The sequence below is a fragment of the Arvicola amphibius genome, chromosome 2, assembly GCF_903992535.2.
Source record: "Arvicola amphibius chromosome 2, mArvAmp1.2, whole genome shotgun sequence".
NCBI classification, from domain to species: Eukaryota; Metazoa; Chordata; class Mammalia; order Rodentia; family Cricetidae; genus Arvicola; species Arvicola amphibius.
The window spans coordinates 156,338,879-156,363,523 of NC_052048.2; the positions used below are offsets into that span (position 1 = coordinate 156,338,879).

The following is a 24,645-nucleotide window of genomic DNA, read 5'->3' on the forward strand; positions in this document are numbered from 1 at the left end:
GAGGACGATGGTCATCTAGATGAGGGCTCACCAAGTATCTATAGGCCGCCTAACCATGTCAGAAAATTGCCTGGCTAATATAACAAGCTTCTGCGGTATGCATTATATCAGGCAGAAGAGTCCATTGCTTACAGGAACCATCTTCTGCTTCTGAGTTTCAGCTATTTCTTCCACTTTATCCCAGGATGTTGCACAGACCGATACCTTTACCCAACATTAGACATGCAGTACATGTTAGCTACACTGTGTGCAAAGGGCATGACGCAGGGTTTGTTTTTTAGCTGTGTTTGCATAAACTGAGATGAGCTGAGGTTAAGAGTGTGAGATTCTGGAAATGGCATCATATAGGTCTTTTATTTTATTTCAAAGGCAAATAAGGCTAGAAATGTTGACACACATTCAGGAGGCTGAGACAGCAGGATCACAACATTAAGACCAACATCAGTTACACAGCGAAAGCAAAAGCAAATCAAATAAAAGGCAGTATGGATTGTCTAATCCTTCGCTCTCCAGAGCCTAGAGGTACTTCCATTCACATATGAAGTAATAGGATTATACCCTCATTATCGTCTTTATCTGCTTCCCACACCCACCAAACCCCTTTGTTTTCCTTGCAAGTCTTCCGTGTGTGCATGCGCATGTGTCTGTACATGTGTGTTTGCATGTACATGTGTGTGTCTGCATGTGTCTAAGCATGCACACACATGAACTGGTGAGCATATATTTAGCCAGTTTGGCTTTCATGAGCATGAGTGGAGTAGTTATTTACTAGACAGTGGCCACACCACCAAAGTGTTTATTCCCCCCACACACACACACACACACACACTGCAAGGAACTCTATTTTTACTTGGACTCTCTTTGTACAGGTTGTGTTAAGGATGGCAGATAAAGAGAGATCTTAAGAAATGAATACATAAGCTACACCAGCCTGTACAGCAAACAATCCCATGCTTTTAGCTTCATAACTGCTTACAGCACACCATGAAACTTCTGTGTTGTGATTTATTCTATGAAATTAATGTCTATCTCTTCAAGGCAACATTCAACTTTCCTTATGCTGGTTCTGCCTGTGCCTTTGCAAAATTCCAAACATTTGCCTGAAAAGAGATACACCAGAGCTGCCACCTTGTGGCTCTGTGTATTATACTATTCGTCCTCAGAAGTCAAATGCTTTTTTATTGCTTTCTAAAAATTCCAACAATATAGCTTTTCTTCCCACAGCTTTTGTTTGAATTATTTCAAATTCCCTAGTGCTTTTACCAGCGAGAAATGGCTTGAAATCAAGCCAGAATTCAGAGTACCTATCTCATACAATATTTAAATTACAAATGTACGTGTTCATTATCCACCGGAAAACTAGAATAACCATAAGTTTAAATCAGTAGACTTGCTAAATAATTTACTATTCACAAAATAAAGTACACATTCCCATTACAATATCAACTGGAATAGTATCTTTCTATGTTTATATTTCTAATCCTTTGCCATGTCACACGGAACAGAAAGTTTCCAAACTCCTGGAACCCTCAGTCCAACATTTACTATCAGCCACGTGACACCGCAGCCCACCGTGGCCCTCATTTACTATCAGCCACGTGACACCGCAGCCCACCATGCTCCTCATTTACTGTGCAGCACAATTCCTATTGTACATCACTTTCCTTATCCATAACTGATCGGCAAGCTCAACAGAACATGGCACAGGACTGCACTGATGATCAGAATGTAGCTTCCAGGACAGTCCTCGGCACACAGGAGGGTCTATAGCTGCTAAGTCTGATCTAGGGAACCAAAATTGCAGTGCATGAGCCCAGTAGGCTTTCCTGTTAGAAACAGTCAAGCCCCATTTCTCAGCCATGCCCAGGTGCTGCCCCAGCTTCTACTCTGCCTTCTACCAGCACGCCTTGGCTGCTGGCGGCTACTGGAGGCGCACTCTCGGCTAGAGATGGTGTTCTTCTGGCAGTAGAACAGCAGGGAGGGCACAATGTTGCTGTACAGAGTTCAGCATGCTCCCTGGTTGCTCACTGTGGTGTAATTGGACTTTCCTTAGAGCCAGCTCACAAATAATGACACGGATGCCTTCATAGTTCAGCCTTAGCTCAGGCTTGGCCCACTAGCTCTTAAAACTTAAACTAGCCCATATATTCATTAATCTATGTTCTACCATGCATCTTTGCCTCTCTACCGTTTGGCGTGCCTGACTTCTTCCACATCTCCATGGCATGTTGATTATCTCTTATTTCCTCTCCCTGACCAGAAGTCCTGCCTATCTACTGGCCGTTCAGCTCTTTATTAAACCAGTCGCAGCAATATAATGTTACACAGTGTGCAGATATCCCACATTGTGGTATATGTTCTGTTGTTGCTGCTGCAATTGCTCTATTGTTTTAGTATAAAGCAGAAAGTTGAGGGGGAAGTTATCTGTTCACCTCCCTCTCAGCCTGGCACACTGCCACATCAGAACCTCACCCAGAAACCCCGAAATCTGGCTTTCAAGCCCTAACAGAGTAGAATATCCAGCATGTCACTCTTGAAGGTGAGTGCAGGTTATACATAGGCAAGAACTATTTGGTGACCAGATGGGTTGGTGGATTTGAGGGGCCACACACACACACACACACACACACACACACACACACACGAGGATTAAGTGCTGCCACATGACTGGTTTGGGAAGTGAACCAAAGCGACATGTGTGAGCTTTGTTTCAGCCCATGATTCACCATTCTCTCTCTGACTGATGGTGGGAGAATGTCTTCCTGAATCCCAGAGTGGTTATAAAACCATCAACAATGAACAAAGCCCTCTGCTAGCCAAGATGGGCACACAATCTTAATGAAAACTCTTCAGTGTGATACACTGCAGGAGGATGGTTTTCTCAGCTGTCACGGGAACCTGGGGCAGACCCTGTTTCCCAGTTCTTGCCCCTACAGTAGCCCAGAGGAAACTTTCCCTTAAGATTCCCAAAGGTGACAATACACTGGAGAAGCAGGACTGCCACCAAGACACCAGGAGCAAACAGCCTGGCTAATCCTTACTGGCCAGCTTATCGTTCCGCTGGCAGCTCACTTACCCTGTGTGAACAAAGGTGGCAGTGTTTAGCGTTTCCAGTTACTGAGCTATGTAAGAGCTACTGCCTCCCCAGCTGGACACTGCTGAGAACCACTGCGCTCTGGCGTTAAGAATGAGGAACATGGCCAGAGTCCAAGACTGCTAACCTGTGGCACAACACCAAGGTCGCAGATGGAAATCTCAGACTATGAGCTGGATCTTCCAGAGGCCCAGTCTTTACTGGCTCGCTGGCAAGCAGGATGGTAGTATTTAAATATTGAATGACTGGTCACTGGAGATGCCAGCTCTTACAAATGACCCGTCTCTGTGACTGGGGCGTCCCTCCACATTAAAGACAGACAGACACCAATCACAACAGTCTCAACCATCACCTCACCCCTGCTGCATTCTGCTAGCCAGCGGGGGCAGAACTCCTACCTGGCTCAAGGACGAGGAAGCAGACATTTCACAGAGCAGCCAGATCTGGGGAAGGTAGACCAGAAACACTGCTGTGGCCACTTTGAGAATGTCAAACCTGCCACCTGAGGCTAGGTGAGTTAAGGCAACAAAGTTGAAGAATGTCTCTGGGTAGTAATGCTTTCTCCCTGTGTGTGGCAAACTAGTCAAGACCCACTTCAATGTTTTCTCGCAGTCAGATTCTGAACCATATGGGCCTCTCCAAGGCTAAAACAAAGACCAAGCTAAAACAAATAAAAAATGTATAAGGAGCATGCTGACACTGTGGTCACAGCCAGAATATCAGACCAATTTCTTTTAAAAGTGGGTTGAGGCTAGCCCATCTGGCTCAGGCTAGCTCCCTTGTACTAGGAGCTTTGGAGGTCTTCCTACACACTTTACACACATACACACTTCCGCTTTCCACTGAAAGATGTGCAAGAACATGCTGAGCAATGTTTAAAGTCTAAGGGAGAATTTGGGGTTTTATGTTGCAGATATTAAGTCAAAGTGAAGCAAAGCTCTGCCAGGTAGGTTGCCAAGAGATGCCCAGGAGGCTGAAGAGGCAAGGTGTCAGCTGGAAATGCTTAGTTATAGGGGCGCCTGAAAGACTGCCAGCTGAGTAGCAGTCCTGTGGGAACGGGGAGCCTTCGGGATGGCCAGGAAACCGAGGAGGGAAACTGTCAAATGGCACTCATGCTAGCAACCCTAGGGGCTCTTTCTTCATAACCACATGAACGTGTAGAATCTGAAAGTCATTTGTAGCCACGATGGGCAACCTTGTTATGGTTTGAGTATGAACAGTCTGCCGAAAAGGCTCCTGGGTTGAAGGCTTAGTCTCCAACTAGGGCATGAAGTCACTGTTAAGTGATAAAGGTTCTGACTAGCTCAGTGAATAAACCATCAATGCCTTCATTAAGAACGGCAATCCTGGGAGACGGCTGATGCTTCTGAGGGTGAGACCTGGTTGGGTCACTGGAGATATCTTCAAGGGCTGCCCTTAAACCCATTCCTCTTGCTTTCCACAGCCATGAGGTAAACAGCTGTGCTACACGGGTTCTTCTGCCCTGATTTTCTGCCTCACCACTGGCAGAGAAATAATGTAGCCAGTAACCATAACAAGCCAATCATGAACCATATGTTCTCAAACTGGGAAGTACACCTTTCTTGGGCATTTGGCAGAGGGACAAAAAGGCTCTCACACACGTTTGGTGCTGTTTGGCTTAACTGTCTCTATGTGTGTCAGAGTTCTGAATGGGATTTGAACATAATACATCTTAGATACTAAAGCTGGAACCCAAAGCCTTCCCACATCCTCAAAGCTGACGATGTGCCCTGTGTAAACATTCGTGATCATCTGCGATGCCACATAGCCGGGCCGGATAAACTTTAGCAGAAAATACGTATAGTGCTAAATTAAGCAAAGTTCAAATACTTAAATATCTATGAGTACGAGATAAGCATCAGATTACCCTAGAGTAAGGCTTCATCTTCAGTTCCTTAGACACAATTATAAATGGTAAGTCATGGCCTACAGCTGGCTGCAACAGCTTTCCCATCAAGCATTCCTTCATTTGAGACAGGCAACCTTCCAACTCCTAATCCTGCTGCAGCCTCCCAGTGCTCAGTCAGGCACCAAAATACCTGACACCATCAAGAATTCTTTCAACAACTGTTCGCTTTTCAAAAGTTTTTAACAGCTAAATCCATCTGCCCTATGCATCTCAGCATGTGGTTCTGCAGCACAGAGGAAGCCTTCAGATGAGAAGCTCCTGTCTTAAAGTGGTATTTCCTTCTTCCCAAGCACATTTACATATTCCTCTGGAATAAACATCAACAAACAACGGCCCAGGGTCCATACCTGACCCACTCCCACTCTTCTAAATGAAGCTTTTAGAGGAAAAAAAACTGTGTGATGTGAACTAGTTTCATACGCCCAGTGTTGTGTATCGGCGTTAACAGTTCCACAGAGACCCGCAGAAGCCTAACTCAGCATCTGACTCTGTTTGAGAAGTTTAACCCCAACTCCACGAGTCTTCAGAGGGGATATTACCATAATATGAGAAAGCAAAGATCTGAATTGCTGCCCTATACACGGGGGACTCACATCCATGTCTGCCTAGCCAGCTGCTAGGAGTGTATGCAGAATTGAGACGCGAAGCTCATCAGCTCTCCCCTTCAGCTCACTGCTATCCACATGGCGGTGATACAGCAGACACCACTCAGTTTCTGGTTGCCTCTAATGAGGCTGTGTTAGCATCCACCACCAGAAGCATTTTAGATGTAATATTTTTTATTTCTTTCCATGCCTACAAAAGCCTGAGTGGTTGGTGGCTGGCGTGCATCATTTCTGTGTTTGTCTCAATGTCCCTGCCTTCCGAGTCAGAAGAAACACTTCCTTCACACTAGAGGTTAGAGAGCGCCTAAGCTTCGGCAACTGACTTATAATGGGTGAGAGTGCGGGCGGAAGGGTCGGTGGCATTGATCCACTTGGGCATCCAGTAATGAGTCAGCCAATCAGCCCGGCCTGGGTAATGGCGCTCAAAGATCTGCCGGTAGTAGTAGCCTTCCTTGGTTTTGGGAGTATTGAAGGGAAACTTCTGGGCTGCCGCAGCCATCATTCCATCATCGACCTATAAGACAAATTAGGAACATCACACCTTTCTCTGCATTTGCTCTGCTATACACAAACTAAAGTTAAGGCATACTGTAAGTCAACAAGACCCTTTAAGCCACTCAGTATTTAGAAAAAAGCTGAAACAAGCTCTAATAAACAGATGCAGTAAGTTTTTAAAAATTCTTATGCATATTTCGTATTTAGAGGCTCAATGTCTGATTTATTTGTACCCAGAATATGCAAAAAAGGTCAGTGGTAACTTCTATGTCACCTCTACTTAAGGATACTAGTTCAATTTCCTTAATTCTTCTGTAGTGCGTAGAAGGTGCTCTTGGTAGGAACTGTGAGTCCCCTATAGACACAACTATTCATACTAAATAAAAAACAGAGATCCCAGATCTATGTTAAACTATATTGTTCCAGAAAGTATCTTCAAAGACAGACCTGATGTTCAACATAGTCCTGTAAAATCTTGAACCAGGAGTTCTTGACTGAGGTGATCCCATCACTGAAGGCTTCTTTTGGTCTCCAGAGAATCTCTTTGGGCAGCAGGTTGGAGTCCTCAAACGTCTCTCTCAGGAGATGTTTTTCTATCCCATTCTGACATGAATACAAAAGGAAGGTCAGCGAAGTCACCAGCACAGCCAATGGAGTTTGGGGTTTATATCCAGGGTTGATTTACTTACTTTTGGAATTCTCATTTCTGGTGGCAGAGACAAGTAATAAGAGGAAAACCGATGATCTAGAAACGGGACTCTCAGCTCAAGACTGGGGGAAAACAGAAAACAAAGCAGGTCAGCAGGGGCCATGTGCATCCCAGCAGCTGCACCAGGCTGAGGAATGCAGATTACAGAGTCATGTTCCGGCCTCCTAACGGCCACTCTACACAACTGGATGCATACTGAAGTCTGTACTCATATCACCAGCATCTAGAGGGGAAGCTTCCTGTTTGAAACTATCTCCTTCCTTTTGTGCTTGTGAAAAGTTAACTGTTTTTCTAAGAACATGAGAGTGAAGGATCATGATTGGGCTCGTCATGAAGATATATGCAAATGTCCCATCATGTATAGAGTCCTCATGACTCTGGTCAGGATATGCAGATAGGTATTACCTATGATTCCCACCTATTCAACTAAATGTGATTCAGTAGAAGAAGCTACATTATTGAACAGGTGTTTATTGTGCACAATATGAGTCTTCTATTCTTCAACAAACCCAGTTACATGTGAAAACTCTAACCAAGAAGAAATGGCTCCAAAGAAATGTATTTTTAGTATACAATCTTATCAAGCTTCATGCATCTTCATTCTCTGCCCCTTGAGGACACTCTAAAGTGCTCAGAAAGAACAGCTGCAGCCTTCCCTCTAGGTCAAAGGCACATTACTTTTATGATTTAAGGACGCACCCTGCCTCACACACCCTCAGAAGACCCTCTCTCCCACCCCAATGTTAGTACCCAGGGCAGAGCCCAGCTCTTTAGGGACAAGTTTAACTAAAAATCGTACTTTTAAGCCTGGAAAGAAACTGGAAAGAAACAAAAAGTAAGCAACTGATCTCATTATGAGTTTCTCCCCTCTCCGTTCATTTCACAACTGGATATGAAGTTACCCGTGGGCAGCAGTGGTACGGTCAGCTCGGAGAACATCGAACAGGTAGAGCTCCTTCAGCAGCCTCTCACTTTCCTCCTCCGCCTTCTCGGGGGAAGGAGCCTGTGCAGTGAACGGAAAGGTGAGTGGCTTTGCTTTGGCACACAGGCAGCCTTTCCCTTTCCCCTTTACATTTTAAACAAAAGATAAGCAAGACAGAAAACAAGGTAAGGAAGGGGTAGAGAAAGTATATGACCTCAGAGGCCAGCAACGTTTTATAAGACAGACCCATCCACCTCCAAAGTGCTTAATGTGGAAATCAACAGCCACAATTCCACAGGAATCAATCAAACAAACAAACAAACAAAAACAAAAGCAGTTAGGCCTGGTGTTGCATGTCTTTAATCCCACTACTTGAGAAGCAGAGGCAGGTGGATCTCAGTGATTTTGAGGATAGTCTGGTCTACATAGTGAGTTTTAGGATAGCCAGAGCTACATAGTGAGCTCCTTTCTTGGGGGAGGAGGGTGAAGGCAACAAAAACAAAAAACAAAACAACAACAAAAAAATAGATAGGACATATATATATATATATATATATATATATATATATATATATAGAGAGAGAGAGAGAGAGAGAATAGACAGATAAAAATAAAAGCAATTCTCATGTTTAATTTCAAGAACAAAAAGTATCTGATACTACTGAGACTTCTTTTTCCTAAAAGAATCAGACACCATCAATTCAGACACACACACAAAAATGTTACTCGTTACAAAGACAGTATAGAGAAGAGTCAAGCGATTCTGGCTTTTCTTAACTCAGCCTGGACAGACACCTTTTCTCTCCAGAGTGCTCACCTTGTGGAAATATATGTAGCCTTGCGTAAGTTCATCTGACCCTTCTCCCGAGAAGATCACCACGCTGTCTGTGTTCTTCCGGATATACTTGGAAATTAAATACATACCTTAAATGAAAGAGATATTGACATTGATGTCGGTGTGTCTTCTAGAAAGCCTTTACTTGGCTTTCAAAAACAAATGCAGGTTGGAGTGGCTTGTTGGACTTAGATAATATAAGCAGCTTCCAAAGTGATTGCATAAATATTTAGGAGGCATTTACATGCAGTTGATCCAACTTAGGCAATAAAATAAGCCTAGAAACTACGGCAATATTTTATAAACAGGTTCTGAAATTACGTTCTTAGAGCAAGATTTTCTATCTCAAAATTTTGCTGAATTGAAGTGCCCAAATCCCTAACTACCATGGCTTCCTCTTAACATTACTACAGAAAGAGCTTGGGGAGTACATCACTTTGGTGTGGTCGTGTGGTCCATGGTGAAGTGAGAGGTGGTGTGTGAGGCCTGCTGGGGGCAACCGGGGTACTCAAGAATCTCGCCTCTGAAGGCATTAAGGCGATTCCCAGAGGAAACCAAATTAGTTCTCCTGAGTAATTGTCTAAAACAGAACCCTTCTTTATTCTTGGGCCTCTGATCTCACTACAGTCTCTCTCCTTCATGGTGCCCACCAAAGTGTCATGCTGCGGGGCTTTCAGCCTACAAAATACTGAGTTTAGAAAAAAAAACTCATTTTCAAAAAGTTGTTTGCCTGGGATTACCCATTATAGTAACAGAAAAATGGACTGACTAACGAAAACGGCTTAGCTTTAATTGTTTTATTCTTTTCTATTATCAGTGCTCACTCCAGATTCCACACTGGACTAAGGCTCTGTATGGTATTGAACACACTGGCTTGGCTCCCACTCCTCTTCTCTATCCACCACCGTCCCCTCTGATCGCACCCTTATTCTTCTTAGGATGGGCTTTTCTCTTCCTAACTCTGCCTCCACCCCATGAACACTCAACCACAGACATGTTATAAATGTGCTTATTTAATTATGTTTCAGAAGGCCAAATCACTGCAGTGTTGTTTTATTTAAAAGAGAACTACTCCCTCAGCTAACTGCATTTTAAGGCTCAGCAACACTGAATCTACCTGATGTGTGGTCCACTTCTAATCTCAGAATGTGTTCACCAGCTAAAACTAGTACAGCTTACATGACAATAACTAATAACTGGTAAGCTGTGTGACAGAGTACTTACAATGCATACGTTTTACAGTATAGATCTGTCCCCTATTTTATAAAGAACAGTGTTCCCAGCTGCACTGTGGTGGCACACACTTTTAATCCCAGCACTCAGGAGGTAGAGGCAGGTGGATCGTGTTGAGTTTGAGGTTAACCTGGCCTACATAGTGACATAGTGAGTTCCAAGACAGCCAAGGCTACACAGAGAAACTCTGTCCCCCCAGAATTAAAACAATCAATCAATCAAACAAACAAACAAAAGAACACTGTTCCCTCCATATGGGATTGGTTCTGCGGCCTCTCTTCAGCTACCCAAATCTTCAGATACCCCAGCTCCTTATAAAATGATAGTGTTGCACATAATCTATACACATATAATCTCATTTTACTGCGTTTGGCTTTTGTGGTAGTTTGAACGCAACTGGCTCCTAAAAGCTGATTGGGAGTGGCACTATTAGGAGATGTGGCCTTGCTGGAGGAAGTGTGTCACCGTGAGGGAGGCTTTGAGATCTCCTTTGATCAAGCTTCTTTGCTTACTTCCTGCTGCCTGCAAGTCAAGATACAGGACTCTCAGCTCCTTCTCCAGCACCGTGCCTGCCTGCATGCCACCATGTCACGCCATGATGATAATGAACTGAACTCTGAAACTGCAATCCACCCCAATTAAATGTATTCTTTGTAGGAGGTGCTGTGGTCACAGTGTCTCTTCACAGCAGGAGAAACCCCAACTATGACAGCTTTGTGGGGACTCAGAGGAAGTTCATTTCTTATAAAAGACAAGCAACACTTTAATGAGCAAATATACCGCATCTTTTTCCCACAACTTAGTCGACCAACAGCAATGAGATAATCCTAAGTCACTGAGCAGACCACAGTGTACGATAGCCACACTCTATGTTAGCAGACCACAGTGTACCACAGCCACAGTCTATGTTAGCAGACCACAGTGTACCGTAGCCACAGTCTATGTTAGCAGACCACAGTGTACCACAGCCACAGTCTGTTAGCAGACCACAGTGTACCGTAGCCATAGTCAGACCACAGTGTACCGTAGCCACAGTCTATGTTAGCAGACCACAGTGTACCACAGCCACAGCCTATGTTAGCAGACCACAGTGTACCACAGCCACAGTCTGTGTTAGCAGACCAGTGTACCACAGCCACAGTCTATGTTAGCAGACCACAGTGTACCGTAGCCACAGTCTTTATATGCACGAGCAAACAAAAACTCCCTTCACTGAAGCACTTGCAATTGCTGAGGTCTGAACCTACAACACTGTGAAACATTCTTGTACCTTAAACCACCTCTAGATTATGTACAATATCCGCTACAGTGTAAGAGCCAGGTAAACAGCTGCTGCCCTGCAAAGCTCAGACTAACGCCTGCAACAGAGTCCACACGGGTCCAGAAATACACAGCATTGCTCTCTCCGTGTTTTCCAGCTTTGGTTGGTGAAACTCAAGGATAATGTTAGTATTGCGACCCAACTATACCACCCAAGACACTTTATACAGAGAAAATGGGAGGAAGGGAAGCCAAACTATGTATCCATTCTATAGTGATGCCATAAATGTGAAATGTACAGCAATCCTCCTCCTCCTCAGCCGCTTGGGTGCTGAACCATCAGGTGTGGGCCATTGTACTGCCGTGATGGAGTGGCTTTGAGGCAGTCATACATAACTCACATGAAATGTGGGACACGGAACTTAGCATGCAGCGTGTGCTTGGTAAACGTGGGCTGTTGTTTGTTTTTATGAAGCAGTCCTTAAGACTGTAGGCAGAGCTAACCTTGCAAATTCAGTGTTCCAAAGACCTGGTTACATTCATTGAAAGCACTTCCTCCAGTTGAAAAGAAACTCAGGGCACTCTTAAGTCGTCTTTAAAAATATATATTTATAGCTATAGAGGAATTTTGTTTGTATTCCTATTTAGACAATCTTTCTTAAACTGAAATCTCTTTAACCCGCCTCCTTTCTCAGTATTAAAGCTCTTCACTGCAGCAAAACGCCTTACCTACAGATGCTCGGACTGTGGTGATGTCGTAAGTCTCCAAGGAAAATATGACTTCATCCAGGGCCTGAATGCCTTCTTCGGAATTAAAAAGGACTTCATGATGCTCACTTCCAATATAATTTGCCACCTAATTGTGAAGAAAAATCCATATTTGTTAAAGTCCTCCTTTTGAAAGTGAAGCAGATCAGTTCCTCTCAAGGCATCCTGAATTAGCACGGCGAAGAGAAACAGAGCTGGGCAGTGGTGGCAGTGACAGCAGTGACGTCACGACTTTAATCCCAGCACTCAGGAGGCAGAGCTAAGTGGATCTGTCTAGAGACAGAGTCTCAGGACAATGTAGGCTACACAGAGAAATTCCGTCGCCAAAAACCAAAATTACCCAATGGACAAAAGTCTAGCACTTTTGTTCTATTTAAAATAATTTCCAGGGTCAGCAGCAGAAACAGAAACAACACTATTGTTTCGGAAAAGGTTTCGCTTAAGTGGTGTGGGTCTCGTCACAACTGACCTTCAGCCTCAGCTCACCAGAACCACAGACCCTTATTTAAGGTATCATAAAAACTTCCCTCTGAAAAATCACAAGCCAGGCCCCACCATGTGCCAAGCTCTCCCGTCCCACGCCAGCCTTCCCACGTGCCAAGTTCTCCCTTCCCACGCCAGCCCCCCCCCCCCACATACCGAGCTCTCCCGTCCCACGCCAGGTCCCCCACGTGCCGAGCTCTCAGCATTTCCGTGTTTTCGTCTAACCTTCCACGTTAGCACACTAAACTCTGAGCTCTCCAGTCCACAGCTCCAAATGCCTTCCCCAATCCTCCCAAAACAACATGCTCAGGTCTGTCACAGCAACACCCCACAATCCTGGTACCAATGTCTACCCTTGGTTGTCCTCTATGGCTGTATAAGGACGGTGAGCAGAAACAACCTGCAGAGGAAAGAGTTTATTTGGCTTACATATTCTGAGTCACAGTCTATTACCAAGGCAAGGACTCAGGGTGGGGACTGAGGTGAGGAATCTGGAGCCAGGAGGAGCAGGCAGTGGTCCATGGCCTCTGCTTCAGTTCCTGCCTGCAGGTCTGCCCCGCCTCACTTAAGTTCCCACCTTGGATTCCCCCATGGACCGTGACTCGGCATCCATAAGCCAAACGAGCCCTTTCCTACCCAAGTTCCTTCTTCTGGTCATGACCTTTACCCCAGTTACAGCAGGCAAACTAGGTGTCCTTCAGCTTGATTTTGAAGCTAAAAACAAGAGTAAGTTCTAACTACACAATAAGCAGGTTGCAATGTACCTTTCTGGCGGCCAGAAGATCGGGGCTGTCTTCCATGCCAATCGCAAATGTCTGGAGAGGATACTGCACTTGGGCCTCCTTGAGCTGCTTCAGCAGGGAGGCGGCAACCAGGCTGGAGTCCAGGCCCCCTGCAGCATGAGAACAAGCTGATGGTTAAGTGCCTTCATGAGACCGGGACAGGACAAAGGTGATTACACACCTGCTTAGTGTGTGGGTTGGGGTTTAACTCTCAAGAGCTCCAAGTGTTATAATCTGAAATCAACTTTAGTGAGTGAAGAATATAATACATAAATTTTACTGGTCCCTACAATGGTAACTGTATCAAAAGTGGTTTAAAAAAATCGGTACCCAGGATTATAAGGAAATGTGTACCAACCAGCTCTTACGCTAACAAATACAGCCTATAAACACATCTGGAATAAAGCGAGGGCCAGTTACAAATCATTTCACTTAAATCCCAGCATGACAGTCTGCTTCACCTGATAAAAGGCAGCCAATCCTCCGGTCTGTCATCAAGCGCTTCCGGATAGCATTGTCAAAAAGGATCCGCAGGTTGCTCTTCACTGTTTCTAACTCGAAACCTAGCAACACAGAAAGGAAATGAGGCATCCCCAGAGAAGCCGAGACTGAGCTAGCTGAGGGGAGCCATGCAGTCCCGACCCCAGCAGGATGAACAGCACTGAGGAGCTCTTACCACCTCTGAATCTGAAAACAGATCTTACAGTCAAGATCTCAGAATCAAAATGATTCAGACGGTGTGGATAGCTCATGTGCTTTCGGGGCAGGGGTGGGCATCAGTCACCTGGGAAGAGTTTCTCCACGCTGTCATAGAGGGCGTGCAGTGGTTCATCCGTACAATGATGGTATTTCACCATTTCCACGGATGCAACTTTGCCGTTTGGTTTTAAGTCCAAAACTTCATAGTGTCCAGGAAGGAAGGGTTCCACTTTTAAGAAGGGAGTTGTGGAGTGCTTCAGGGAAACGAGTCCTACATGTGCAAACAAAACAGGGAACAACTGAGTGCTTCTCTGCAGCCTTCACCGTTAGCTAATATCCTCAATTGTCTCCCCCTTTAAACGCAACTACGTGTCCACTAGGCAAACAAAACAGTGGGAGAGGAAGTAATTACCCCAGCTTATCACCTATCTGTCTCCTGAAGCGGTCAGAGAGGCGCGGAGACAAAACACAGCCTGCAAGGACTTGTAATTATTTGGTGCAATAGGAAAGTGACAGAATCCATCTCAGGGTAATTTCTGAATATGGTGTGTGATAAAGATTCCAGACTTGAGTTTTTAACCCATGATTTCCCAGTTGTTACAGTAACATTTTCTGAGACGATCCTATCCACACTGAATGGCTCTGCTACCTTCATTTCATCTTCAGCTTCTACCCTACCTGAAATTTCTAATCAAGAAAACCTATTTTTTAGATGCCTATAAAATCTTCGAATGAAACCTTTTAAAGGGAGAGTCTATTTTCTACCAGAAAGCAAACAAGAAGAGATATAAATCTGAGAAACTAGAGAAATCAAAATGTTAACGTCGTGGGTATCTCGTCATCACCTTTAACAAGCAAACAAGCAAATTGACCCACTCTCAGGGACTCGGAAGCCAGCACCTCCCTCTTATTAGCTGCCCTCTAATGCATGTGAGAAAGCCACACATAACACGTGTCTTCAGGCAGCTCTCATACACAGGCAGTTGCTACCCCGACACCACGATCGGACACAATAGCCAGTGTTTCCACTGTAAATAGTTAACACCCACTCCACACAGAAACTTGTTATAATTTACTATGAGTTTCTTAACCCAATCTGTGTACACAGAATTTAGAGACCAACAGAAGCTGGTGTTTTCATCAGCTGGCAGAGCTTAAACGGCGCCTGCCCTACAGAGGATGCAGGCACCGGAAGAGTCTTCCAGGTGAGACCATTCAGTCAGTATGCTGGTTCAGTAAACTGGAACCCTAGAGGCTCATGTTTGGGAAGGATTGGGAGGTGTGGTCTTGTTAGAGGTATGTCACCAGAGGTGGGCTTTGAGGTTTCAAAAGCCCACATTATTCCCAGTTAGCTCTCTTTGCCACGTTTATGGATCAAGATGTGAGCCTTTAGCCACTTCCTGCCTGCCTGCATGCCATGCATCATGATGGCACTCTAACCCTCTAAATCTATGACCTCAAAGGAGCTCTTGCCTTGGTCATGGCCTCTTAGCACAGCAATAGAAAGGTAACTGAGACAGTCTGGAAAGGGCAAAGCTATGGGTGCAGAAAACAAACTTCAGAGAGCCAACTGCTGGTGAGACTACAGTGCCCTAACAAGGGACCATTAGGGCCAAGAGTCCAAATGTGTAATGGCCTAGCTGACCTGGAACTAGCTCTTGTAGACCAGGCTGGTCTCGAACTCAGAAGCAGGGGTCCATCCTGCTTTGTATTCTCTCTGCTAGGTTTCTCTAGCAGGACTCTCGGTAACTGATGCACAAGGCCCTGGGCTGCTTGTTGACAGACTGAACTATGATTAGTGTGCTGAGGATCCTTTCACAGATCAAGATCCTATTTCGAACAATGTTAAATGGCAAGGATACATTATAGAAAACTTGCTATCTATCTAGTCGAGACAAAAGATGCTTACCAAATTTGCTGCCAGAAAATGCTATGTGTGTTGGCAACGCATCTGTTGCTGTGAAAATACTCAACATAAATATTTTTAAAGGAATATTTATTTTAGCTTAAGTATTTGGGTCACGGTGACCAAGTCCATGGTCACTTGGCTCTATCTGTAAACCATGGCAGAACTACTCTGCATGCAGAAGAAACTTGCTCACCTCCTGGTGGCCAGAAGAGTCAGGGGCTGCAGAAATACCCTGTCCATAAAGCGCATGCCAAGCAAGCATGGGGATCCAAGTTCAGATCCGCAGCAGCCACGCAAAGTCTGGTAGCAGTATTCTGTAACTCTAACTCCACTGTAGGGAGGGCAGGACGGGGCAGACAGGCGGGGTCCTGGAGCCCACTGCCTAGCCAGGCTGGCTAAATCAGTGACGTCAGTGAACTCTAAGTACAGTCAAGGACTCTGCCTCAAAAATTAAGATGGAGCCAGGCATGGTGGTGTACACCTTTAATCCCAATACTCAGGGAGCAAAGGCAGGTGGTTCTATGAGCACTAGGCCATCCTGGTCTACATAGTGAGTTCCAGAACAGTCCGGGTTACACAGTGAAACAAAACAAGCAAACAAGAACAACGGCAACAACAAACCCCAAAACCATTAAGGTGAAGAGTGGTAGAAGACACCCTCATGTCTGGCCTCTACATTCTACAAGTGCACATGCATGCATGAGCAAGCACGCACACAAACACACAAAAAAAGGAAGGAAGGAAGTGTGGGGGCCAGCCATAATAAGCTAAATATGGACAGGTCACCCAAAGGAAGTTCTTTGCCAGAGGAGAACTTGGCCATTGATAAATTTAATAAGAGGCTTGAGTCTCAGTAGTTTACCCTGAGGCAATGCCTGGCTGCAGGAGGAACCACAAGCTGAGATTACCTGACCCCCACCCAAGAACAGACCATTCAAAGGAAATGCCTGGCATTCCAACCGTAGTAGATAGGATCATCTGCCAGGGCACACTCACTGGGACACCACTAGACAGATGTCAGCCAATCAGAGGTCCTGAACCTCAGAAACCCCTCACCCCCACCTTTAATACTATAAAAACCCAATTCTAATTGAGCTCGAGGCTCTCCGGATATTCCAATACATTGGACATGCGGAAAGACCAAGTTTGCAAACTTGATTAAAATAAAGGCTCTTTGCTTTTACATATGGGACTCGGTCTCCTTTGTTGGCTTTTGTGGAAACCCCCATGGATTTGGGCATTACAGAAGGCAGGAAGGAAGGAAGGAAGGGAGGGAGGGAGGGAGGGAGGGAGGGACGGAGGGAGGGAGGGAAGGAGGGAGGGAGGAAGGCAGGCAGGCAGGCAGGCAGGCAGGCAGGCAGGAAGGAAGGAAGGAAGGAAGGAAGGAAGGAAGGAAGGAAGGAAGGAAGGAAGGAAGGAAGGAAGGAGTAAAGAAAGAGTAGGAGACAGGTGGTCAGGATTTTAAATCCTCTTCACACTGAGTATCCATCTATGTCATTTGTAAAATTTTTGATTGACACCTATAGAATTTTCAATATGATCCAGAAAGAAACAGAAACCCAGAATATTAAAATTCCACAATTACCTTTAGCTTCTGAACACACAGCCAGAAATCCATCTTCTGTCATGGCTTTAAACAAGGGTCTGACTCCATAGGTATCTCTGCCCAGAAACACTTTCTTGTTGGCAGTGTCCAGCAAAATGAACGCAAACACTCCGTCCAGCATAGAGATGGTTTGCTCGATTCCTCCTTTGTCATAGAGATGCAGGATAACCTCACCATCCACATTGGTCTGATACTCAAATTCAAAACGCTGTTGCAGCTTAGGAAGCAGAGCAAACGAAATGTTAGCATCCTATGCACCCACTGATAATCCTGACCTGGAATTTCTGTGTTCTGTCCATGTGCTTTCATGATTAAAAGGAAACCGTGGCATTATCTAAATCTGCCTTGTCTCAGCACAAAAGCTGAACCCAGGACAATAAAGATTGCGTTCTGTAAACAGGGTACTGGGAAGGCACCAGAGCAGTGACACATGAAGGGGTCCAAGGGGACCACGGTCGCTCTATGTGGTTACACACGTACCCCTACACACACAGTCATACTTTGCTTCCAGGACCCTAGCCCCCAAACAATAATCTGCGGGTGATTTACCACCTTTCACCTTGAAGATATACAGGAAAAGGGCAAACTAGTTGCTACTCCTTGTTGCCACTCTCTTGCTGTCAAAGGAATGACTCCATTTCAATGACACAGTCCAAACCCAAGCTGCTGGTCCCCAGCGGTGAACAACATCCAGACCTTCCTGGACAGTGCTGACATTAACGCCACTTCTCAGGGACAGACACATGATCACAGGCTTTAGCATGAGTTCATACGCCCACAGGAAGGCGATGAGCCTTTCACTATCAACTCCAGCAAAGTGAAAAGGCTTGAGCTGCATCCAAATTCTGAGACGGCTACGCTAGCACCAGCAACGCTGCACCAAGTCCTCACGTCCCCACTTCCGACTCGCACTGTTTTCAAAGAGGACAATGAGACACATAGGTATGACCTGAAAATATGCCTCGGGGCTCTCCAGCCCTAACACGTGGTCCTCTGTGGAAAGCAAGCAGAGAACTTGTCAAAACACAGGCTTTTGCTGCAGTCTCTAGAACACTACCATCTGGCCACTCCAACTCAGAAACTACCAAGGAAATCTTAGCCCTTGAAAACCTACCTCTCTGGGTGGAAACACCCTGAGGCATTTGCAAATGATTAGTATCACTTCCACTCTCTTTTCCAATGGAAATTTATTCAAAAAGGAGAAGTCCCTTGACTATCAAATCCCAAGTACTAATTCTAACTCCTATACAGTAGCCATATCTTGCCACCTCCCTAGAATCACACAGAAATGGGACTCCTTGAAGGCCTGGTCTATCTTTCTTGTTTCCAAGGCCAGCAGATCCTATTTCACATTGTCAAAGCAGGAGGTGAAGACAGAACTTTGACGCTGTATTTCTGAAAATATATAAGATTAAACTTAGACAAGTTTCTAGCAGTCTCATTAGATGTCTGATAAAAAAAAAAAAAAAAAAAACAGCAGAAAGTCCTTGCAAACACAACTTAGAACATAACCTAATTTTAAAAGAACACATTTTTTATAAATTAACTTTTAATTTCTTAACAAAATTAACAAGCAGCAATGCTCTCAAAAATAAACCAAGATAGGTTTCCTAGCCTTAAACAAACCAAGATATTTCCTAGTCTCACTTCAGGGAGACACAGGGCAACCTAGGAGTCTCAGTACTGGCCTGACTTAATGATACCTGAATCTCTACTACCTCACCCCTTTCCTCTTGATGAACCATCTCCAAGTATTTAGCTTTGTATACAGCAGGTTTGGTTTTTTTTATATTTATTTATTTATTATGTATACAATATTCTGTCTGTGTATGTGCCTGCAGGCCAGAAGAGGACACCAGACCTCATTACAGATGGCTGTGAGCCACCATGTGGTTGCTGGGAATTGAACTCAGGACCTTTGGAAGAGCAGACAGTGCTCTTAACCACTGAGCCATCTCTCCAGCCCCCTACAGCAGGTTTTTCTATCTGCTAATTGACTAACAGTGCAGCTAAGAGCCCTACTTTAAAAGTGTTCCTACAAGCAAGCAAACTGGCAAATAAAAACTTTTGTTCAGGAATGAGATCAACTAACAGCTAGAACAGGAACCCTACCTGTGAAGAATAGGCACAAAAATTTCAAATTTTACCAAGAAACATCCTAACTAGATGCCTAAATCTTGACAGAAATCTGCCCTAAAACAAAAAACGTGTGGAGAGCACACATGTGCAACACACACACACACACACACACACACACCAAAAAAAGTAATAAGGAAAGCAAAACAAAAATAAAAATAAACATTGATAAATGTAGTCCAGGGACACTTGAGGAAACTTAAACTTGAATTGGATATTAGATGTTCAGAGCCTTAAGTTTTTTATTAATGTTAGGTAGGAGAATGTTCTAATTCTTAAGAAACAAATGGTTACATAGTTTAGAGAAAAAAGTACTATGATGTATCATACTAGAATAATTCAGCCTGAAAAGAATGTGCAGGCCTGAAGAGATAAAATAAATACAGGCAGAGAGTAACAATTATCGGTTTCCACGCACATTTCTCTGAAGCAATTCAAGGTTGGGGAAGGGGTTAACGCACTTACAAATATAGCAAGGGATTATATTTGTGCAAGCTCGTAAATCAGATTTATTTTTTTTCCTTATGAAAAACTAGTCAAACAATCCTGGATTGAGAGGTTCATATCATGTCTGGCTTCTGGGATCAACATTTCTATCCCCTCACTCCCGCCCCAAGGCACCAGAGTAGACAGCTGTTTCCCTTTTAATACTGCCAAGTCTTACTTAACAGACTTCACCACCTCTGCCACCTTTCTACCATTTGGCCCCTACTAAGCGTGGAACCGCAAACATTTCTCAGTGGCTGTGTTACATAATGCTACAAATATCATCACCTCAAAGCTTTTCGATTCTATCCCTCCTTTAAGTGCTTGGTTGCTGCTGCCCTTGGAATGATTCCCGGCCCCGCTTCTAGGAGTGCCAGATTGTCTTTCCGGCCCCTCCTTTCCCGTACTCATTCATTCTATCCCAGACTGCTTCCCACTCCAGCAGTGTCCGCACGCCATCCCCTCCCACTGCAACACTCTTCCCAGCTGTGCGCAGAGTCCTCGGCCGATTGGGTCTCAGTTTAAGTCTTGCTTCCTCAGGCAACTGTCCCGATCCAGGCTTCCTGTGAAACAGCTCTCACGTCTGCTTCTCTCTCCACGTGCTCGTTCAGAAAGTTCACAGCACGCACAGGGACTGTCTCCTAACAGAAGAAGCTCCACTGCAGTACAGACCCAACCATCCTTTTACTGCTGGACCTCTGTCCCTAACACAGTACATAACACAGCCCTAATAAATATTAAAACCTGAATAGGCATCCCCATTTCTATGTTTTTAAAAATCTAAGTCATTTCACCTTTCTGTGTCAGTGTTCTATATACCTACATGACCAGGGCAAATGAGGGACGAGAACCACGACACAAAATGCGAACATCATGAGCACTGCGTCCCAGGTTTAATTATAGCCAGGCACCCCCAGCTTCACTCTGCTTACCGCTTTGTGGTTGTAGATTTCGCCGTTGTAACAGAGCCACAGATAAGGGTGCTTCCTCACTCGTATGGGCTGCATTCCAAACAGGGGATCAACCACGGCCAGCCGGTGAAATCCAAAGCAGCAGTTGGTGTATCCATTGACATTCTCGAAACGAAACGCGTCAGGCCCCCTGTGCGCAATCTTCATTGCGCTCAGACACTGCACGGAGAGGCAGTCGTCGCTGCCGAAGAGAGCCCAAATGCCACACATGCTGCCGGAGAGCTGCAGGTGCTCTGGAGAGAAGCAGGGGTTCTCATTAAGTGATCCAACCTTGATTCCAGAAACTTACACCGCTCTCTCCAAAAACTGGACACAAACCATCTTTATCTACAGCAAATTTCCTTTAGATTGGCTGGCAGATAAGAATGACTTAGTGTGCTTACAGATATTAAAAAAATACAGGTGATCTTTATATTCAACCAGATACATAAACTTAGCAGCCAGACAAAGCCCACATCTCTCCCACCTTAGATTTGGTGGGAGTAACACCCAACAACACCCAGGTCACATTGTGTCTCTGAAGCCCAGGATTGTTCCCAGGATCAATGGCAGACTAGGCTGGCTCTGAGTTAGAAGGGATCCCAACCTCAGCATTTTCCAGTTGAGAATCTCAAAAAAAAGAAAAAAAAAGAAAAAAAAACCCAAGATGTGGGAGGTTCTCCACGTTGGAACAGCCTCTTCCCAAGCCTCTACAATTAAATACCCTTGGTTTATCTGAATAAATAGCATGTGGTGTTAATACATCTCAAGCATGTGCGACTTCCAACCTAACATCGAAGTGACTTACCTAAATGTGATGAAGAATAAGAAAATAGCCTGATATCAGATACCCCAACAACCATTTTAAGCTGAGGACGCAAAGTACTTGCTATGTCTAGGTGTTGTGGTACATCATCCTAGCACTCGGGGATCAGGAGTTCAGGGTCATCCTGTGTTACATGAAGTCTAGTTTCAACAACAGAAAAGTTGAGTATCAGAATGTCCTCAATGACAAAAATATTCTCAAATATTTATCTCGAAGCAGCATTGGTTAGTGAGCAAAATAGTCGGGATACATAGAGATGAAGCAACATTAGGGAATGGGCAACTTAGATCCCTGTAGGTCAGGAAGCAAGTAATGCCTACAAATATATCATCTGAATATCACTAGCTCAAAATAGTTTAATAAAGAATCTCCAACTAGGAAATAATACCGTATCTACATTGAATGCAGATATACAACAAATGGCAACACAATCTGGAACAAACACCCTACACTACACATGCTCACCTCAGCCACTCTGAACAGCCCTTCAAAAATATTCAATCTGTATCAAAGCTTTGTTGTACTGAGCAAAAGCAGCTCAAAAGATAAACTGAATCAAGCAGAGCAACTTGAGGACAAAGTGTGAGTGTGTGCGGCTCCTTCCACAGTGGATGGGTCTGGTTTGGACATTCAGGGGGAAATCCAGATTTAGGAGCGATGGCGGTTAATACGCAATGTTTGACTCAATGCCACTGAAAAGTGGGTTAATCACACAGCTTTAACCAAGATGTCTCCGTCAAATCCCTCCTCTCAGAGCTCAGAGGACCCTGTGGAAGAGGAGGTAGAGGAGCCGGAGGACACCAGGAGAACAAGGCCCCTGAAACATGTGGGCAAAGCTCATGCAAACTCACAGAGATGGAAGCAGCAGCACAGTTCCTACGCAGGTCTGCACCAGGCCCTGTCCATACATATTACAGCTTTAAGTTCAGTGCTTTCACGGGACTCCCAGTGTGTAAGTGAGTGGCTCTCTAATTCCTTCTCTTGGAACTCTTTTGTAGTTGGAGTCAGTCCTCCGTGCAGGGAGAGGCCCCCTTTGCTCACTCACTCTGTTCTGTCCCTGTGACTGTCCACATTCCCTGGTTAACTTCTGTAACAGTGCCGTCCAGGGGGAACGTGAGCAGTATGTGCAATTTTAATATACTAATAAACCCCATTAAAAAGGCAAAAGAAAGCACTGAAATAAATTTTAAACGTACCTTAACACGACATACCTCAAACAAAATAATCAATACAAAATAATCAAGATTAATTTTATTTTTTTACACTACCTTCCCTAAATCACTAAAACCAGGCTGGAGGGATAATTCAGACGTTAAAGGTCAAGGGCCACAACTGAAACATCAAGAGTTCGGTCTTCAAAATCATTAAAATCTGTTGTATTTCACAGTTAATAACGCTTCTCAGTTCAGACTAGCCAGTGTTTAGAGGTCAGAGCATGCAAATGCCTATTGTGCGGCTCCACGGCTGGACAGCGCCTCTTCCATGCACTGAACATTTAAAATCTGCCTAAACTTCAACAGATCTCCTTATTTGAAGATCTCAATAACTAACCCGTGGACATGCAAGTCTTACTTCTAATTAATATTATAGTACTGGCATCAATCAGCGGTAAGAGTTAACTGTTAAGAACTGTAAGCCACAGGCCAAGAAAAATAAAGCCTGCCTGTCCTTGTATTTAAAAGTTACAATAATCTGAAACCAGGCCTGTGAATAGCTACCCATTATAAGGAAAAAGCATGCTAATTCCTTTGCCTTTTTCTGCACTTGACCTCCTGTCTCCTTAAACAGATGGCTCCTCAGCCGGTCTTGCAAGTGTGAAGCTCGAGTGGGGGAGGGAGATAGGTAGCAAGGTGAGTGGGAGCTCAGTGAGCCGGATCTAGGCAGTCAACCCTAGAGACCCCGGCTCTAGAGTTAGGGAGAGCCTCGATCCTGCGACAACCAGGCCCCAGAAGGAGGCTGGGGCGCCCAACCGTGGCTGGTGGAGGCTTCCAGCTGGTCCCAAGCAAGGCCCTCGGATTGCCGAAGTTTCCCAGGCTCAGACGTCATACAGTAAAAAAAAAATAGCATTTATGATGTCCCGACTAAGGCCACCGTTGTGTCCTGTCTGGAGCGGCCCAGCCTCCACGAGGCACTTCGCTCTTGTGAGAGCTTTCCTGGCCTGCTCAGACCCAGGTGCGCAACAATCGCGCCGCGCCAGCCCCGCCCTGGCACCCGCTGCAGCGCAGCATCTGTCCCGCGTAGGGCCCGTGTGTTCAGCACACGCGTGCACAAGCGGACAGAACATCCTCCCGCCTACCGGGCGTGCAGAGCGCACCGCGCCGAGCATCTGGGTCCCGCTTACCTGCGCGCTAGCGGCCAGGGCGAGAGGAGGGAGAGCGGAGGCGGCGCAGCCACAACAGGAGCGGTAAGGACTGCTTCTTACCTTATAACCGCCGGCTTCTGTAACGCGTGCGGGAAGTTTCATCATGTCGCTGGGACCCAACCAGTGCGCAGGGGAGTGGCCCGCATGCTGACGTGCGACGCGAGGCGGGGCTGAGGTCACGGTGAAGGGGCACCCTGGGGAACAGAGCTAAGAGACGTTCTGTGTGCTTGTGTTCTGTTAGGTGCTGTGACCTTGTGTACTGGCTAACCTCATTGTGTGCTGGCTAACCTCAGAGGTCGAGCCAGACGCCTCACCGATCACATCAGGTTACCTACCCGACCAATTAGAAGCCTCTGTACTTGGGATAGTTTAAGGATTCATCATCAGTTGAGTACAGTGTCCCATCGTTCCCGCAGCAGTAGATCTCTGCCTTCTTAATTGTAGTCTCCAATGCTCTAACAGAGTGTCTAATACGTAGATGTGGATGCATAAATATTTGGTGAAATAATGAGACTGTAATGCAGATAGGAATAGCTGGAAGGACACACGGACACA

At 45.2% G+C, this 24,645-nt stretch overlaps 1 protein-coding gene across 1 annotated transcript; it reads right to left on the minus strand.

Annotated features, from left to right (window-relative positions):
* Positions 1-5,785: 5,785 nt before the first annotated feature.
* Asns (asparagine synthetase (glutamine-hydrolyzing)) lies at positions 5,786-24,174 on the minus strand. Its single transcript, XM_038319648.1, has 12 exons — positions 24,070-24,174; positions 20,885-21,156; positions 17,310-17,547; positions 13,901-14,086; positions 13,578-13,679; positions 13,099-13,226; positions 11,813-11,939; positions 8,573-8,679; positions 7,736-7,836; positions 6,814-6,895; positions 6,572-6,727; positions 5,786-6,143 (listed from the first exon to the last, which is right to left on the minus strand). Exons 2-12 carry the CDS (start codon positions 21,131-21,133, stop codon positions 5,934-5,936), a joined length of 1,686 nt encoding a protein of 561 aa, XP_038175576.1. The 5' UTR covers positions 21,134-21,156; positions 24,070-24,174; the 3' UTR covers positions 5,786-5,933.
* Positions 24,175-24,645: the final 471 nt, after the last annotated feature.

Coding starts and splice junctions, on each gene's coding strand:
- Asns (XM_038319648.1), bottom strand. CDS start 21,133: ATGTGTGGCATTTGGGCTCTCTTCGGCAGCGACGACTGCCTCTCCGTG. Junction 14,087..17,309: donor TGTGTGTTCAGAAGCTAAAG/GTAATTGTGGAA, acceptor TTGCACATGTAG/GACTCGTTTCCCTGAAGCAC. Junction 6,144..6,571: donor AGGACTATGTTGAACATCAG/GTCTGTCTTTGA, acceptor TTTGTCTTATAG/GTCGATGATGGAATGATGGC.